The 19,008-nt window shown below is 33.6% G+C and overlaps 1 protein-coding gene and 1 pseudogene across 9 annotated transcripts in view; one reads left to right on the top strand and one right to left on the bottom strand.

Annotated features, from left to right (window-relative positions):
* Positions 1 to 19,008, top strand: part of Esco1 (establishment of sister chromatid cohesion N-acetyltransferase 1) — a 94,878-nt gene that overhangs the window by 43,895 nt on the left and 31,975 nt on the right. For 5 of the 9 annotated variants that reach the window (XM_071602871.1, XM_071602869.1, XM_071602870.1 and 2 more), the window contains exon 9: positions 18,676 to 18,765. In XM_071602871.1, coding sequence (XP_071458972.1) covers positions 18,676 to 18,765 — 90 coding nt within the window. Of the gene's footprint in view, positions 1 to 18,010; positions 18,135 to 18,675; positions 18,766 to 19,008 lie in introns of all 9 variants that reach the window. The other 4 variants (XR_011704828.1, XR_011704829.1, XR_011704830.1 and 1 more) reach the window with 1 other exon arrangement.
* On the bottom strand, positions 13,082 to 13,326 carry LOC114098687 (mitotic-spindle organizing protein 1 pseudogene; annotated as a pseudogene).

Here is a 19,008-nt window from a genome sequence, read left to right on the forward strand (position 1 = left end):
ATAGGTTTTTTGGTGTGGACTTCTCCTTTGGGTACATAACCAAGGATCATATGGTAATAATATGTTTCGTTCTGCAAGAAACTGCCTGTCTGTCTTCTTAAGAGACTTATCGTTTCATATACCCGCCAGCAGTGAACGAAAGCAGAGCAGTCCTCTTGATCTACATCTTTGTCAGCATTTGCTGTTGAAAGTATTGTGGGGTTTTGTCAGTCTAATATTTGGGCAATGGTAACTTACTCTTGTTTTATATTTCCCTAATGATGTGTGATATGGAACATTTTTTTTCCACTACTTATTTATCATCTATTTTCTTTGGTGAGTTGTCCAGGTCTTTTGCCCGTTTTTTTAAGTCAGTTGTTAATTTTCTTTATTGTTAAGCTTTAAGAATTCTTTGTGTATTTTATTTTTTTGTTTTTGGTACCAGCAATAGAACCCAGAGGTGCTTAACCATTGAGCCATATCCCCAACCCCTTTTTTATTTTTATTTATATTTATTTATTTATTTTAAAGAGAGAATTTTTAATATTTATTTTTTAGTTTTCAGCGGACACAACATCTTTATTTGTATGTGGTTCTGAGGCTCGAACCCAGCGCCGCGCGTATGCTAGGCAAACACAATACTGCTTGAGCCACATCCCCAGCCCTGGTTTTTTTTTTTTTTTTTTTAATATATTTTTTTTTAGAAATAGTTGAACACAATACCTTTATGTTATTTATTTTCATGTGGTGCTGAGGATCGAACCCAAGGCCTTATATGTGCTAGACAAGCACTCTACTGCTGAGCCACAATCCCAGCACCGCCACCCCCCCACACCCCCATTTTTTTAATTTTGAGGCAAGGTCTTGCTAAGTTCCTTAGGTCCTCACTTAGTTTGTTGACCTCAAACTTGCAGTCCTCCTGTCACAACCTTCTGAGTCACTGGGATTACAGATGTGTGCCACTATGTCCAGCTCTTTGTAAATTTTGGATAACATCCTTTATCAGATATGATTTTTGTGAATGGTTTTCCCCAGTCTGTGGCTTTTCTTATCTTTTGGCAATATGCTTTACAGAGCAGAAATTTTAAAATTTTAATGAAGTTCAGTTAATCAATTATTTGTCTCGTGAATTGGGCTTTTGGTATCGTTATCTAAAATGTCATTGCCATCTCAAAGTCATTTAAACCTTTTCTTCTCATATCTTCTAGTACTTTTGTAGTTCTTTGTTTTACATTTGGATTCATTTTAAGTTTTATGAAGGATATAAGATCTATGTTTAACATTTTTTTGTATGTTTGGTACTGGGAATTGAATCCAGGGCCTTGTGAGGATAGGCAAGTACTCTACCACAGAACTATATACATTCCCAGTCCCATATCTGTGTCTAGATTTTTTTTTTTTTAATGTACATGTCCAGTTCTAGTGCTTCTTCATTATATCACCTTTGTTTGCTCCTATATCCAAGATCAGTTCACTATATTTATGTGAATCTATTTCTTAGCTTTCTTGTGTTCATTGAACTGTTTGCTTATTCTTTCTCCTATATCACACACTGTCTTGATTACTCTAATGTTGAGTGTTTATAGAAGTGTCAGTCCTTCAATTATATTCTCCCCCAGTTACTATGTTGGCTGGTCTGGGTCTTCTCCCTCTCCACATAAACTTTATATAATTAGTTTTGTCAATAACCTCAAAATAACATTCTGATATTTTAAAAATCTATTTATTTATTTGAATCAGGGATTGAACACAGCATCACTAGCCCTTTTTTTAAAAAAAATGTTTTTTAGTTGTAGACGGACCCAATATCCTTATTTTATTTATTTTTATGTGGTGCTGATGGTTGAACCCAGTGCTTCCTTCACACATGCCAGGCAAGCGCTATACACTAAGCTACAACCCCAGTCCTCCTCAGCCCTTTTTATATTTTATTTTGAGATCGGGTTTTGCTAAGTTGCTTAGGGCCTCCTTAAATAGTTGAGGCTGACTTTGAATTTTCTATCCTCCTGCCTCAGCCTCCCAAGTTGCTGAGGTTGCTTATGTGTGCCACTGTGCCTGGCTCAACTTCCTGAACACTTGACTGGAATGGCATATGTCATCTGGAAAATACTGAACGTTCCTATCTGTTTTTGTCAGCTTATATGGTACATTGGACATTGTATATGAAAACAATAAAGATTGAAGTAGGTAGCATCCTATACTCACCCACAAGATCTCTTTTTTCTATTAACTATGGTGAGGGGCTGATCTCTTAGATCTAATTATGAATTACACTGGGTCAGAGTTGGGTCAAAACTTTAACTTTGGTTACCTTCTGCTTTTAAATTTCTTGAAGTTGATATCAGATATCTCTTTCCAGTAGACATTGGGGAATTAAGTTTCTTAGGACATGAGATTTCTCTATATCTTTAACCCAACTCACCAAATAAATGTCCCTTGGGAGAGAATTGGTGGGGAATTAACATTTTTGTTTGGAACTCCTTCAGATTTTAGGTTGCTATGCTAGCCTCCTTAATGATCATTAACATTTCAGTTGGTTTCTTGTCCCAGCAAGAGACTCTTGTTCTCTGCCTCTTTGTATGTGTATGTTGGGGGGCCAGGTGCTTCAGTCAGGCGCATACTGATGAGCTAAATACATTTGCTCACTACATCGAAAATGACTTTGAGATGAGAATGATACACTAGAGCAGATTATGCTTAGTGAAGCTAGCCAGTCCCTAAAAAACAAATACCAAATGTCTTCTTTGATATAATGAGAGCAACTAAGAACAGAGCAGGGAGGAAGAGCAGGAAGAAAAGATTAAAATTAAACAAATACATGAGGTGGGAGGGAAAGGGAGAGAAAAGGGAAATTGCATGGTAATGGAGGGAGACCCTCATTGTTATACAAAATTACATATAAGAGGTTGTGAGGGGAATGGGAAAATAAACAAGGAGAGAAATGAATTACAGTAGATGCTGTAGAGAGAGAAGATGGGAGGGGAGGGGAGGGGGGATAATAGAGGATAGGAAAGATAGCAGAATACAATAGTTACTAATAGGGCATTATGTAAAAATGTGGATGTGTAACCGATGTGATTCTGCAATCTGTATTTGGGGTAAAATTGGGAGTTCATAACCAACTTGAATCTAATGTATGAAATATGATATGTCAAGAGCTTTGTAATGTTTTGAACAACCAATTAAAAAAAGAGAGAGATGAGAATGATAGCACATAAAATATTTAAAAAAATTTTTTTTAGTTGTTGGTAGACCTTTTGTTTATTTATTTATATGTGGTGCTGAGAATTGAACCCAGTGCCTCATACATGCCAGGCAAGTGTGCTACTGCTGAGCCCCAGCCCCAGCTCAAATAGTTCTGTTTTTTAAGCTTTTAGTTATATCTGAACAAAATACCTTTATTTTATTTATTTATTTTTATGCCATGCTGCGGATTGAACCTGGTACCTCACATATGCTAGGCAAGTGAGGTACTCAGTCAGCTCTGCGACTGAGCTATAGCCTCAGCCCTCAAAGTATTTCTAATATATTGGTAAATTGTTGCTACCAATTGAAAAGTGCTTTATTTATTTATGAATCCTAATAATGAGGTGTTTAGGATTCCTTAATATATGAACATAATAGGAAAGTATCATAATCTCTCCTGTTTGACTTTACATTGTCTGACTCAAGTATATCTTAAGAGAAGTATTATTTCTATAATAGATTCAGATATTATAATTATAGTAGGAGTTCAGTTAACTGACAGAATTGGGTAAGTTAACATCCAACAAATTTAACTTTTTAGTGGACAGTGGACAGTTATCAGAATACCCATTTAACAGTAGCTTAAATCATAAGCATGGTTATTTTCTTAAGAAATATGGAATAGTGAGGCTGGGGGTATAGCTTATTTGGTAGAGTGCTTGCCTTGTATACACAAGGCCTTGGGTTCAATCCCCAGCAACAGCAACAACAACAACAAAGGTAGGGGGAATCTGGAATGGTATAGTCTTAGAGTGGTTCCATTTATTAGCTTAACTCAATAGCATGCTCATGAGTGCTGTCTGTTTCTCCCATCCAAGGACTCAACAAGCCAACCCTGCTTAGCTTCCAAGATCAGACAAGATCCAATGCATTTGGGGTGGTATGGCTGTAGACCAATGATGGCTATTTCTAATTCAGCGTTCTCTCATCCTTAGTGTGGTGACTTTCCTGCTTCATAGTTATTAATGTTATGGACCTTAAAGTTCTGCAGTCCAGATTCAAAGCAACATGGTTGTTAATTTTTTCAGAAAATATTCTTTCTTCAAGTGGCCTTTTCTATTTATCAGTGAAGGACAGCATTTTCCTAGACGCCCCCATATAAAATTTTCTTTGTCTCATTATCTAGAAGTGAATGGTGGTAGTCACTAATTTAGTTGCAAGAGAAGCTAGGAGAGCAGAAGTCTGGCAAAAACGGATAATGTAATGATGATTGGTTTTATGCCAGTGGTTCTCAAGGTAGGAAAACAGGATGTTTATTTGGAGGGCTGTTGACATTTGCATAGGCAAGGGCCAAAGGCGCTAAACTTCCTGCAGTGTAAATGACACTTCCTAAGAAGGAATATCCAACTGAAAATGTCAATAGCAGCCTTGTTGAAATTCAGACTTAAACTAATCATAATTTATTGTTGGAAATGCATATGTTATCACCTAAACAAAATGCAAACAAAAAGGGGAGAGAATGACTGTGGGTTAGACAGAGAACAGTGTTTTCTATATGGTCATTACATTTAGACTTATAACTTAAAGCATTTGTAATTGTATATTAAATGTAATTGATATGGAGAGACTGTTGCTATGAGTATGGAATCCCTTTCTATTTAGCTTTGTTTTTCTCATAAAATCACACCCATAACCATCCTCTGATTTACTGAAAAAAGCTCAAGAAAATAGTATAGGAACTTAGACATTATGAAGCAATGTGAGAATCTGGGTACAGAATCAATCTTGTTTTGTTTCTAATTTTTTTTAATACTTATTTTTTTAGTTTTTAGGTGAATACAGTATCTTTATTTTACATTTATGTGGTGCTGAGGATCAAACCCAGTGCCTCGTGCATGCTAGGCGAACACTCTACCACTGAGCCACAACCCCAGCCCATGTTTCTAATTTTTTAAAACAGAATTTTAGATATTAAAGCATTAGATATTATGGGCTGTGATTGTAGCTCAGTGGCAGAGCGCTTGCCTAGCATGTGTGATGCACTGGGTTCTATCCTCAGCACTGCATAAAAATAAATAAAATAAATGTATAAAAAATACAATAACATTTTCTTTAAAAATAATAAAAATAAAACATTATATAATAATACATTAAATAGAAAATGAGCTCTAAACTTTTTTTCTGAATGAAAGAATTTAATATAAGACAGGATTTATTACTTCTTTCTTTTGAATTCTTTTCCTCCTAATTGGCAGTGATTAAATGCCAAAGAGTTCTATATCATTGTATGACCTACAAGGAGGAGCATTTAAGTACTTTGTTTTTTTTTGTGTGTGTGTGTGTGTGGCGGGGGTACCAGGAATTTAGCCCAGAGGTGCTTTATTACTGAGCCACATCCCAGCCCTTTTTAGTTTATATTTTGAGACGGGGTCTTGCTAAGTTTCTGAGGGTGTACTTCACAAGTACTTCTTTATTAACTTGTTCTTTTAAGGGAATTTATTTTTTGTTGTGGAGAAAATTTTCTTTTCACATTCCTTTCCTTTAAAAAGATTTTATTTTATTTTATTTTTTTTTTTATTTTTATTTTTTTTTCTTTTTCTTCTTCTTTCTTTTTCAATATATCTTTTAAAAAGATTTTAATTCAACTGTGTGGGATATAGCTCAGTGGTAGAGCAGTGGACTACCATACAGAAGGCCCTGGGTTTGATCTCTCCAGCACCAAAAATATAAGCATAGAAGAAGAAAATAAAAGCATAGGAAAAGAAAAGCATAGAAGATTTTAATTTAAAGGTGGTTTTCAAGTTTCTGATTTATCAACTCTAGTCTTTTTGAAAAAAATTATAAAAAGAGTGAGTGTATGTACCTAGAAATGAAAAATTAAACTAGCATTATAAAGTAGAAAATGGAGGCAGGAAAGGCCTCATGTCTCCCTACCCCATTTCCAGTACCATTCTCCAGTGATTAAGTACTTTTGTTTTTTAGTGTTTCTTACATAAATAACATTATGTGTATATAGCAAACATACCTCAAGCTACATATTTGTGTGTGTGTGTGTGTGTGTAAAGTCTTTTTTCCTCCCAGTGTAAGTTATACTTCATGTTTAGTTCTTTGGGTTGATTTTAAAATATATAAATGACATTTGACTCCTGATTGCTTGCATTTTCTCCTTCTCTAACTATTAATATCTGTCAGTTATAACCAAGTGTTGTGTCATATATATATTAACTTATTTAACTTGATATAACTGAAATAATTTTCATTAAGCTCTTGGTTTTATAAATAGAGGTTTCAATCCCTCAAGCTGCTCCAGCCTTTCAAAAATAGATGTTTATTAAATACTTAATTTGCCCCAGGCACTTGCTATGTGCTTGGAATATAGTGGTATGTCACATTGAGATTTGGTCCTTTTGGAATGTGTAGTCTCTATTGCATGTCTCAGATCCCTATTGCTTTATCATCACTGGATCAAAGAAAATTGATCCTAAGATATAAGATTTATCAAAATAGGTAGTTTTATATTTTATTTTATAAAACCTGTCTTACATTAAATTCTTTCATTCAGAAAAAAAGTTCAGAGCTCATTTTCTATTTAATGTATTATTATACATAGAGGAAGTTCAGTTCTATTCATTTAGTTTAAATATTGCAGACACGAGAAGAATATTCCTGAAGTAGATACTGCTTTAATATATCTAAAGATTTAAAGATGCATAAACTCATAAGAAATGAGTCAGATCAGCTGGGTATGTTGGTGTACCCATGTAATACCAGTGGCCGGACATTCACACGTTCAAGGCCAGTCTGGGCAAGTTAGCAAAACCTTGGCTTATACTAAAATTAAAAAAAGAAGTTCTGGCGATATAGCTCAGAGGTAGAGAATTTCTGGGTTCAGTTCCGATTACTGAATTTCTAAAAAGGGAGTTCATAGGGGAGGGGAGGGGACGGGGGATAGTAGAGGATAGGAAAGGTAGCAGAACACGACAGTCACTAGTATGGCAATATGTAAATCAATGGATGTGTAATTGATGTGATTCTGCAATCTGTATATGGGCTAAAAATGGGAGTTCATAACCCACTTGAAGCAAAGTGTGAAAGATGATATATCAAGAACTATGTAATGTTTTGAACAACCAACAATAAAAAAAAAGAAATCTTTCAAGCAATAAAAACTGAAGGAAAACAAAAAATAAAATAAAAAGGGAGTTCATTTGCATAAATGCAAGCAAATAAATGTTGCTGTATAAACTTTTAAAATTTTGACTTTCAAGGTCTCAAAAAGTCCTAAAAGTAAAAATGGCTGAGTGTGTATTCAGTGCTAAAGTGCCAAACCCCATTACCTGCGTGGGGGTTGGAAGAATCAGTTTTTTCTAAAATAAAACAAAAAATCCCAATAAAATTAGTATCATCTGGGTTAAAAAAAAAAAAAAAAAACTAAAAATCCTATATGTTCTTTGATTGCTAATTCACTTATTTGATGAGTGGGAAAAAAATACTATGCCATGGGCTTTTGTTTGTCTGAATAGCATCTTTTTAATTATGAAAAAGTAATATAAACAAGTTGTTTTGTTTTTAGTAGTGAAGTCATTAAAATTGGGAAACTATAATCTGGAAATATTAGAGTGATAAGAAACATGTCAGATTTGATGGTTAAATTTAGATAACATTGTATTTAGTTATGTTTAAGTAGGCTGATTGATATCGTGACTGTTAAATGAACATGAGTCAATATTTAATACATCTTCATAGTTTTAAAATTCTCAGAAAAAATTCTTTTATAAATGTAAATAAGTGGATACCAATTTATTGTACATCTAGGGAATGATAGCAATGATAATAATAGGTAACATTGGTTGGGGTGTTCCTGTTTACTAGGGGCTGATGCAGTCGTTTTACTTTTACCACACTATTTTAATCCTCTCCCAAGGAATCATGAGGTAGTTACAGTTAATTTATAAATGAGGAAATAGCAGAAAGAAGCATAAGTATTTGCCCAAAGTCATGTTGTAACTTAATAGAATTAGCTCTGAATGCCTTGAGTTTTGCTATTTTATTTGAATTTCAGCAAAAATGTTGTGTGTGCAGTATAGTTTAGCTCATAGAAATAAATTGACCCTAGTCCCTTTTAAACTTAAATCCTGACAGTCTTCTTTATTGTCCTGTTGAATTTTAATGAGATGAAGATTTGAGTGACATTTGGCATGTTTTGTAATATTATTAAATTTATGATTGGAAATTGAAACCCATGTTGTAAAATCATTTTTGTTTAACTCTAGTCATATAACTTTTTTTTTCCTCTCAGAATCTTCCTTGATTTCCCCCTATTTCTCTCAGGCATTATGACCCACCACATTATGGCTCCTCCCCCATTTTTTTTATTGGTGAATTATTGTTGCACATAATAATGGGATTTGTTGATACGTATTCTTACATGCACACAATATAACAGTATAATTTGGCCAATATTACTTCCCAGCACTTCCTGCCTTCCACTCCTTGATCCCTTTCCTTTTCTTTAAAGTGTATTCTAAGTTTCTTTTAAAAATTAGTATGAATTCCCTTCTTTTAAGCCAAATTGAACTGATCATTGTCTTGTGCATGGCTCATAATTTTCTTTTTTTGTCATTTTGTTCCCACCTGTAGGAACACTTTCTAGTTATATCTGTACCTTTCAAGCCTGGAAGAAATATTGCCTCTTCTACGAATCTTTTTAAAATAATTCCTAATATGATTTAGAATTTTCTTTCTTAAAATCATTATAAAACTTTGTTTACGTTATTTTGCCTTCTTTGGTAGGTCCCTCCTTCAATTTGACTATTTTTTTTTTAACTGGTTCTAGGGATTTAACCTAGTTTCTCTTTCATCAAGTGTCTAATACTTAACTATACACCCAGTTGGTAATTTCTTAAATTTTTTTTGAGAATTAAGAAATATGTTGTATATACATATTGATACGGGTTTAGAAACATTTAAATATAAAAGAGCTTAGCTTGACTGGGGGAAACTTCCTTTCAAACATATCTTATTGCATTTTGCACACATTTATGTACTATTTAATTCTTCTGTTAGATTTGCAGAATTCTTGAAGTCATTGTGACATAAGAGAATAGAATGTGAGTGGAACTGGGAATGTAGCTCAGAAATAGAATGCTGTGTAGCATGCTTGGGGCTCTGGTCTCCAATATTGCAAGAAAAAAAGGAAAAAGAAAAAAGAATGTGAGCTTAAACTAGAAAGATATGGTTCTCTAATGAGCTACTTACTACTTATGACAGCAAACTATTTTTTTTAAAGGTTTGGATAGATTTTATTTTTTCAATTTTTTTTGGGTTGTTGATGGATATTTATTATTTATGTATTTGTTTATTTATACATGGTGCTGAGAATCAAACCTAGTGCCTCACACATGCCAGGCAAGTGCTCTACCACTGAGCCACAACCCCAACCCAACAATAGCAAATCTAAACTACTTTCACTGTAATTTTTTTTCTCAATTTGTAAGAAATGAATATAATATCTTATGGGGTAAACATTTTCTAGATTCATAATTTTTTTATTCAGACATATTTTAACTTCTTTCTGTGCTCCAGGATCATAGATATTTTTCCTAAAAATTATTATTATTCAAAAGATAATATGTAAATTCACAGATTAGTGCAAAAGGATAGTTAAGTAGATTGTTGAAATAATATGGAAAATACCAGAGTATCAGAATGTACCGTATAAATATAGAGCAAAGATATATGATAGAGATTGGAAAAATCAGATTAACATCTGAGTAGAGTCAGAAAGGATAAGTAGAAGTCCCTTGAACTCATAAGGGTATAGAGCAAAGGCATACCAGGCCAAGGGAACTGTTCATAAATGACCTTGTAAGGTCTGAGGGTATCCAAGATTTAAAAACTCACAAGAAAAAAATTTAGTCACTATAATGATGATGGGAATTGTTATTTATTGGGGGCATATTACTGTGCTAGGCACTGTGCTCAATAGTATAATGTTTCCTTGTTTAGCTATTGTGTTGTGGTGATTCTACCATTTTCTAGGTGAGAAAACCAAAATTTAGAGAAGTTATTTGCCCAAGACCACACCTTGAATCAAATCTAGTGCTTTCTGATTTTTAACATCCTTTTACCACTGTACTGTACTACTTGGATCACATATGAACTACCCTTGTGGTAGGTGGTTAATATAGTTCCTGAACTAACTGAATTTCTCCATGTATTTGTCACTTAAAGTCTAATAGTAGTATCTAAAACGGGCAGGGGGAGATGGGGGGTTGGATACTGGAGATTGAAATCAGGGGTGTTTTACCACTGAGCTATATCCCCAATCCTTTTAATTTTTAATTTTGAAACCAGGCTTTGCTAAGTTGCCCAGGATGGCCTTGAACTTAATATGTTCCTGCCTCAGCTTCGCAAGTCTCGGATTACAGGTGTGCATTATCATGTGCAGCACATCTAAACTTTTTCAACACTTTTAATGTCAATATGGTCATAATGGCTACAAAAAAACTTTCATCAGTATTAACACAAGATTATTTGCTAAAAAAATTTTCAAAACATTCATTTAAAAATAGCTTTTTTTTTTGAATTTTTAATTTTAATTAAATATTTAAAAACTGTTATTTGACTCAATTATTGTAAAACATGCATATTTGGAACATGTCTATACATTTCACAATGATAATGATCCACTTTGTAAAAAAGTTATTATTTGAGTATAGAAAAATATCACTTCTCACTTATTTGAATTGCCAACTTTGTTTTAAAGCCTGAGGCAACGTTAATATAGCTATCTCCTCTCACTACCAGTGGAAGAGTATTCCATTTATACTTCAAGCCTAATTTAAGCTGTAAATTACATAACCTGTCTTTAAGTAGCCTTCAATCACACATGATAAGCATCTTAACATCTATAAAATGACCACCTAAAGAAATACAATTGAATTCATAAAAAGATGTATTTAATCAAAAGTACATGCCAATACTACCAATGTGGTTTTATTTTTGTCATTGTCAACATGTACAGCATTGGAATTGTATCATTTTATTTTATTTCTTAAATATTACTGAAGTATGCATTAAAAAGATACTAATACATTTAAAGCCAGCAGCAGTGACACACACCTAATCCCAACTATCTGGGAGGCTGAAGCAAGAAGATCACAAGTTCAACGTCAGCCTGAACAATATCACCAGACCCAGTCTCAAATAAATATATATAAATAAAAAGGGTTGGGGATGTGATTTAGTGGAATGCATCAGGGTTCAATCCCCAGTATCACCAAAAAACATTTAAGAAATATGACAGATAAGAAGGCCTCTGTAAACATAATCCTTTCTCAGTATTTTTTCCTATTTTGCTTCATACGTAAATAACTTAATCTATATTATCAACTCTTATGGCCTAGAACTGCAAACACATTTTGGAGTTGAGAATAAATGTTCTCTTTGATTTATAAATAACATGTTTAGTTTCATTCAAATGCTTATCACAAATTCTTATTGTCTCCTAACTTGTTCTGCTAATAGACCTTTTCAGTTTACTGGTAAAGATGCCATGAATTAAAAGTCATAATGGTCAAATAAATATTAAAAAAAAAAAAAGCAGAGAAAGTGGCTATCTAAATATCACTAAATCTTATAAAAACCACTTCAGCTTGAATGAACAATAAAAACATTAGTGAAGAATGAATACCATTCATTTAAAAGGTATCTAACAAAAATCTAAAATTTAGTCAACAATGAAATTAAATCCATATTAGCCTTGCAAAAAAATTCCACTGAGATTCTGTTACAGAAACAGAACCAATAACATCCTAAATTTTCTAAAATTTATTTTTTAATTATCATTTTGATGAGTTAAAACTTTAAGGGTAAATAATGACACACTAAATGATTTTAGAAAGGCAAACTTATAATTCCTGATACACATTTCATTAGTTTTTGTTTAATGACTAGAAATCCTTATTTCTTCAGAAAATATTGCATATTCATTGAAACACACCACTTATCTAGTGATTTATTATATATCTACATCATATTTATTAGATAAGAATTCCAATTACTTTTATGTAATAAAAGTAAAAAGGAATTTTGCATGTTGGCTATGTTTCACTTTATACATTATTTTTAGGCCTTTATAGGATATAAAACTTAGAAAAACATTCAACTAATATTCTTATTTGATGTAAATGACTCAAACTACAAACAATACTAAGCTAAGCACTGTTATTACTTTTAAAATCTAAGTTTCTAGAAGTTTTATTTTTCAGTAAATACAAAATGATCTAATTCACACTATTAACTGCCCAAAACCTGTTTAAAAAACTAAATATTCTTTGTTAAAGAGAAGATTACAAGAAATGTTTTCTATGTTCTCATTTTAAAAAACAAGATTCTGGTATACATGGGGAATTTAAATACAAATTCTTACATGGTGGCTAAAATCTTGTCAACTTTCAGCCTGATACAACATAAATCAACAGTTATTATACATAAACAATTCAAAATTAAAGTTTATAATGGAAATGTCAACAAGTCATAACTACGACACATCAATACTGATGGGTTCCACTATACTTCCACCAGGCACAGCAGATGTGCACATCTGATAGACAGACTGCTTAGAAAATTAAAGCTATCAGAGCTATAAATAAGGAATACATAAATATAAACATAGCAATGCCAAAACTTTAGGGCCATTAAAAAAAAAAAGATGCGATGCAAACACATTTGATAGTTCTCTCTGTAAGCCACTTTCCACTGATTTATAAAGCTATGGTTTTATAATTCTTTTTAAAAGGAAAATTTTTCTACACTGCTGCATGCAGTAATTTCACTGTACATTCTTGACTAAAATGCAATCTTCAAATCCTCTTGAGGATTTGACATATCTCATCAGGATCTCTCCAGAAAGTCAGCTTGTCATATTTTCAGCAGCCTTTAGTGCTTCAATAGCCTTGCGGAGTTCCTAATAACAGATGATAAAGCTTCTGGGTTAATTCCTTGTTCACAAAGCCGTACACAAATAGACAGTGTTTCCATATCTAAGCCAGTATTCAAAATTCTTGAAATCTCAAGCAGAACATCCATGGTCTCCTTCTCCGCATTCAGATTTGTCGCCGCGGTCGCCGACGACCCGGTGCCGCTGCCACTCGCCATGGCGGAGGCTGAGGGAGTAAAAATTAGCTTTTTGAGCTAGTCAAGCATTTTAACATTTTTATCGTACTATTTTTTTTAAAGATGGAAAATAGGAAATACAGATAAGCTAAAGGGGTGGGGGAATTAAACCACTCTACCATAATTCAGATCACTCTGTTTATATTTTTGGTGACTTGAAATATTTGTTAATGAGTATTTACATTCAAAATTGATTTGCCAGGGGATGGGATTGTGGCTCAGTGGTAGAGTGCTCACCTAGCATGCAAGAAGCACTGAGTTCAATTCTCAGCACCACATAAATGTAGAATAAAAATATTGTGTCCACATAAAAGTTTAGAATAAATATTTTTTAAAAAATCATTTTGCCAGGCACAGTGGTATACCTGTAATCCCAGCAACTTGGAAGGCTGAGGCAGGAGGATTTCAAGTCCAAACTAGCCTCAGCAACTTAGTGAGGCCTAAGCAAGTTAGTGAGACCCTGTCTCACTATAAAAACCAAAAAGGGCTGGGGATGTAGTTTATTGGCTAAGCATGCCTGTTTTAAATCTCCAATACACAAACAAATAAATAAGCAAGCAAGCAAATAAATAAAATTCATTTCAATAGTTATTTCAAACGTTTATAATTTTAATTTACTATACAGATTTTCTGCAGTGTATGCCTTCTGTCTGGGGTGTTGTCAAGCAGCATGTGATTCTGTTTTTAATGAATTCATTTTAATTTAATTTCATTTTTAAAAGATTTTACAGGTGTGCAGTCGTGCACACCTGTAATCCCACCTATTCAAAAGGCTGAGGTGGAAAGACTGCAGGTTTGAGGTCAGCCCTGGCAACTTAGTGAGATCCTGTTCTCAAAATAAAAAAGACCTGGGAGTATAGCTCAGTGGTAGAGTGCCTCAATACCATAGAAACTTAAAATTTAAAAAAAAGTATACTGTTTAACTCTAAAGCCACTTACATATATATTTAAAAATATATATTGTAGTTGTAGATGGACACAATACCTTTATTTTGTTTATTTATTTTTTAATGTGGTGCTGAGGATTGAACCCAGGTCCTCTCACGTGCAAGGCAAGCGCTCCACCGCTGAACCACAATCCCAGCCTCCCTAAGGCCACTTTTGTGCTCCTCTTGAGAGTCACTACTTTTCCCAGCCCTAGATAACTACTTTACTGATCAGATAATTTTACATGTATTTTTCTTTTCCAAATAAATGGTACCTGAGCACACCTTGGTCTTTGGCGATAGGTGATTTGAATTATTAAAAATAAGTTCAAATTAATCAATCTCTCTGCCCCTGCCCACAGAGTAATGCACCTCCAGTACCTTTCACCCAACCACCTTCAACAATTTCAGTTCATGTATGATCTTTTTATCTTCCAGCCTTCCCAGTTGTTTTGAAGTAAACCCAGGCATCATGTTATCATTTTGTTAGTGATATCTATCTTCCTCCCTCCTCACTTTCTCTCTCTCTCCTTCCCCCCCCCCCCCCCCCCCCGTGTGTGTGTGTGTGTGTGTGTGTGTGTGTGTCTCTATCTTTCTCTCTCGGACTGCATGTGAGTGAAACCACTGAGCCACACCCCCAGCCCAGCTTCACTAAATTGCTGAGGCTGTCTTTGAACTCCTGATCCTCCAGCGTCGGCTTCTGGAGCTGCTGGGATTACAGGCATGCGCCAAGGCATCCGGTTTGTTAGATATTTTTACTTAATGAAGATCATTCTTTCTTTTTTAAACAGAGAAGCTTTAGTGAACTTACTCCTTAATATCAAGTATTCCATTGGGGTTAAAAACTTCACAAATATCTCAATTTTTTTATAATGTTTGTTAAAAGTAATATTGCATTGGTCAATATGTCCCTTAAGTCATTCCCTACCCTCGGTCTTTCTTAATCTAATCTAAGGGTTTTTCCTTCAATCACTTTCTTTTATCTTCCCTTGCAGTATTTGTTGACTTTGTTTTTTCTTTTAAGTTTGTGTAACTTTTACTTCTGGGTGTTCTTTCAAATATGTAGTTTCAGTCAGCCTTTATGAAGGTGATTGGTAGGAACTTTTAAAATTGAGGTATAATTTACACACAATTAAATGCACTGATCTTAAGTGTTTGGTTGAATTTTGATAGTTGTATACACCAGTGTATTCACCACCCAATATATGTTGTTTTCATTTATGATCTTTTAAAGAATTTAACCTTTATTTTATTTATTTGTTTTTATGAGCTGCTGAGAATCAAACACAGTGCCTCACTCATGCTAGGCAAGCAGTTTAGCACTGAACTGCAACCCTAGCTCCATCATTTGTGATCTTTTTTTGATGGAAAAAAAGGAGAAATCGCTTCTCTTTTGAGGCTCTAAAATTTCGAGTCACTACAACAGGGTGGAAAGAATATCATTATATCATTGATTTCTGTTAAAAATACAAATTAGGCTGGACATGGTGGCACATGCCTGTAATCCCAGCAACTCAGGAGGTTGAGATGGGAGGATTGCAAGTTCGAGGCCAGCCTCAGCAACTTAGTGATAACCTTAAGTCACTTAGTGAGAACTTGTCTCAAAAAGTAAAAAGGGGGGGGGCTGGGGATGTGGCTCAAGTGGTAGTGCGCTCGCCTGGCATGCGTGCGGCCCGGGTTCGATCCTCAGCACCACATACAAACAAAGATGTTGTGTCCACCGAAAAATAAATAAATAAATATTTAAAAAAAAAAAAAAAGTAAAAAGGGTTGGGGATATAGTTCAGTGGTCAGATGCCTTTGGGTTCAAACCCCAGTATACCCCAATCCCCCCAAAAAGAAAAGAAAGAAATGTAAATTAAGGGGTTGCTGGGTATATAGTTCAAAGATAGAGTGCTTGCCTATCGTGCTGGATTTGATCTCCAGCACCATTAAAACAAACAGTAAACCTCAACTTCTCATGAGAAATATGAATCAGAAATGTAGAGCTTTTCACTTTTCAGTTGTCAGATGAATGAACTTAGAAAATTTAGGTTTTGGAAATACTGTTAGCAGAGGGATATATGTAACACCTTAAAAGTTAACGGCGAGAGGAGGGAATGTACTTAACTGCATTGGAATTTACATCTTTGCAAAACAGTTGTGGCTGTTCAGTTACTCCTCTAAATTGCATGTATCCTTCCCTACACATTCTACCTGTGCCTCCATTTCGGGCAACAGACAGACTTCCACTCTTCTGAATTCTCTAAATTCAGGAGAATTATGGTTATTGAGATCAGCAAAGTATTAACTGCAGCTGAGGCACATAAATATCTTGAGTATAGTATTTGACAGACATTAGCCAACTTGGTTCTTTCATCTTTGCTTTGCTCGTGATTTGAATTTAAACATTGGGGATATTTATTGATTGCATTTTGTTAGACTAGTTGCATTGTTCTTAGTTTGATGTACCAGAATGGAAGTTAATAAGAGTCATTGACTCTTGTGAACAGTTATCTTTAATGCAACCCTCTGATAACAGCTATTTTATAGAATGCTTAGATTAGAAAACAGAATCAGAGTTCCAGTGATTTACCCAAGGCTATACATCTAGTAACTAGCAACAGGATCTAACCCTGTTACTCTGAAACTATTAAAAAGTTTTCACTAAACTATACCATCTTCACAAACATTAAATGAAGCTTAAGCAATAGTAATTCTGCCTCTCACAGTTCCTGCTTCTTTTATTTAGTACATGGAATAAATAGAATCATATTTAAAACATAAAATTATATAAAATTCAGTGTGATAGTTTTCCACATTGAACATGCATTTTTTTGAGGAAGTTTTATACTAAAATAGTTAAGCAAAGTAATTTGTACAATATTACAGTGTGTAATATTAAGACATGAGAATAGTATTGTTTTTAAAGACAATTCTTAAGAAAATAGTTTATTGAATTGTCTTTAGATATTTTACCTCAGGAAGGATGACTTTCTTATAATTTGAAGTTTCTTAAATATCTAGGTCTTCATTGAATTTATAGTTTAATTTTTTAAAGTTGCTAGTTTCTTTTTGTGGAAAATAGGTTCATTTAAAAGCTTTTTCTAAAAGCAACATTGTTAATATAAATGTCTTTTTAAAGAGGTGTTTTTTATATCTTAAAATTATATCTATATTCAGATCTGTATGATTCCTGTTCCTGAAAGAACATCTGATTATTGTTTCTGCTTCTTTGCAAATCTTGAGAATTTTATCAATCATAAGTAATTTTAATCATCTGATTTTTACTTTTGGATGTTCTTATTTTGTAAACAAATTCTGGCTTTTAGTATTTTAATCTAAATTGTTACATATATCAAGATTGTTACTAAATTTTTTGTCCCCAACTATGATTCTTCCCCCCGCTACCAAAAAAAAAAAAAAAAAAAAAAGATTCTAGATTCCATCATTCTTTCAGACTTGCCATAGTATATAAAAAAAAATTTAGTTGTCTTTTTCTTGGTTTCATTGAGCTTTTGCATTCTTAGAAGAAAACGAATCAGAAAAAAAAAGAACATTTTTTTTAAAAAGTAGAAATACAAATTGCTTTTGGAAAGGCCTTTTTATGTAAAGTTGGTGGGGTAAGACAAATGGAACAGCTAGTTAAGCTCATTCCTTCTGTACTTATTTTGAACTTCAAAGTTCCTAGTTTAACCTCTGGTTCAGTCCCATCTTACTAGATTTAAGTGGCTTTTGTTTTGTTTTGTTTTTTCATGCAGGTTCTGCTCATTAATCACCACGAGTGTGGATCTGAAGAAGAGTTTATTACCTCTCTTTTTTTGAGTATGTTTAACTTCAGATACACACAACGTAGCCTCTCCTTCCCTATTAGATTCTTAGAAGGTAGTTATATTTTTTTATAGTCTCCTTCTTGTGCCTTTGATAGTTGTGATCAATAAAAATAAAAACTATTCCTTTCATACTGGGCTACTGCATGCAAATCAGTTCACTTAAAACCTCCTGGAGGTCTTTGGCATGCCAGACAAAAAACTAAGAGTGTGTGTTTGTGGAGGTAACCATGTTCCTAAGAAATCTAAGCATTTAATTCTTGTATCAAGAATCTGGGAAAGTCATTCTTTAGGTTCTGGGAATCACTGACTTTAAGGGGCTTGCTTTCGGTGTGTGATTTTTCAAAATCATTTAAAATGGAATTGATAAATTAGATGTTTTTGTGGTAGTAGATAATGTCTCTGAATAATAAACATTAATTAGCATTGTAGCTACTGTATGCTTAACAATAGATGATTTATCATGCTTTATTAAACATTAATGAGCATATATTTTTGTTTGTAATTTTTTTAGACAAATTGATGTACTTTTCCTTCTGTACATGAATATGATGAATAAAATATGATACATAAAATTCATCCTTCTTTATACCTAGGGCTGGAAAAAAGAAAGAATTCTGGCTGAATACCCCGATGGCAGGATAATAATGGTTCTTCCTGAAGACCCAAAATATGCCCTGAAAAAGGTAAATTTGCAGTGAAATTTTATACAGAATGGATTAATATCACTTTCCAGCTAAAGTTAAGAGTATAATACATTGGTAGCACAGCACATTTAAACATCAGTTCTGAAAACAATAAATAATAATATAAAGGATACAGCCAATTTGAAAAATTATGCCAAACTTTGAGGTAATCCAAAACATGTGAAATGAATTTTATTTTTTGGTACCAGGGATTGAATCCAAGGGTACTATACCACTGAGCTA

This window comes from Marmota flaviventris, chromosome 16 (genome assembly GCF_047511675.1).
Source record: "Marmota flaviventris isolate mMarFla1 chromosome 16, mMarFla1.hap1, whole genome shotgun sequence".
Taxonomy (NCBI): domain Eukaryota; kingdom Metazoa; phylum Chordata; class Mammalia; order Rodentia; family Sciuridae; genus Marmota; species Marmota flaviventris.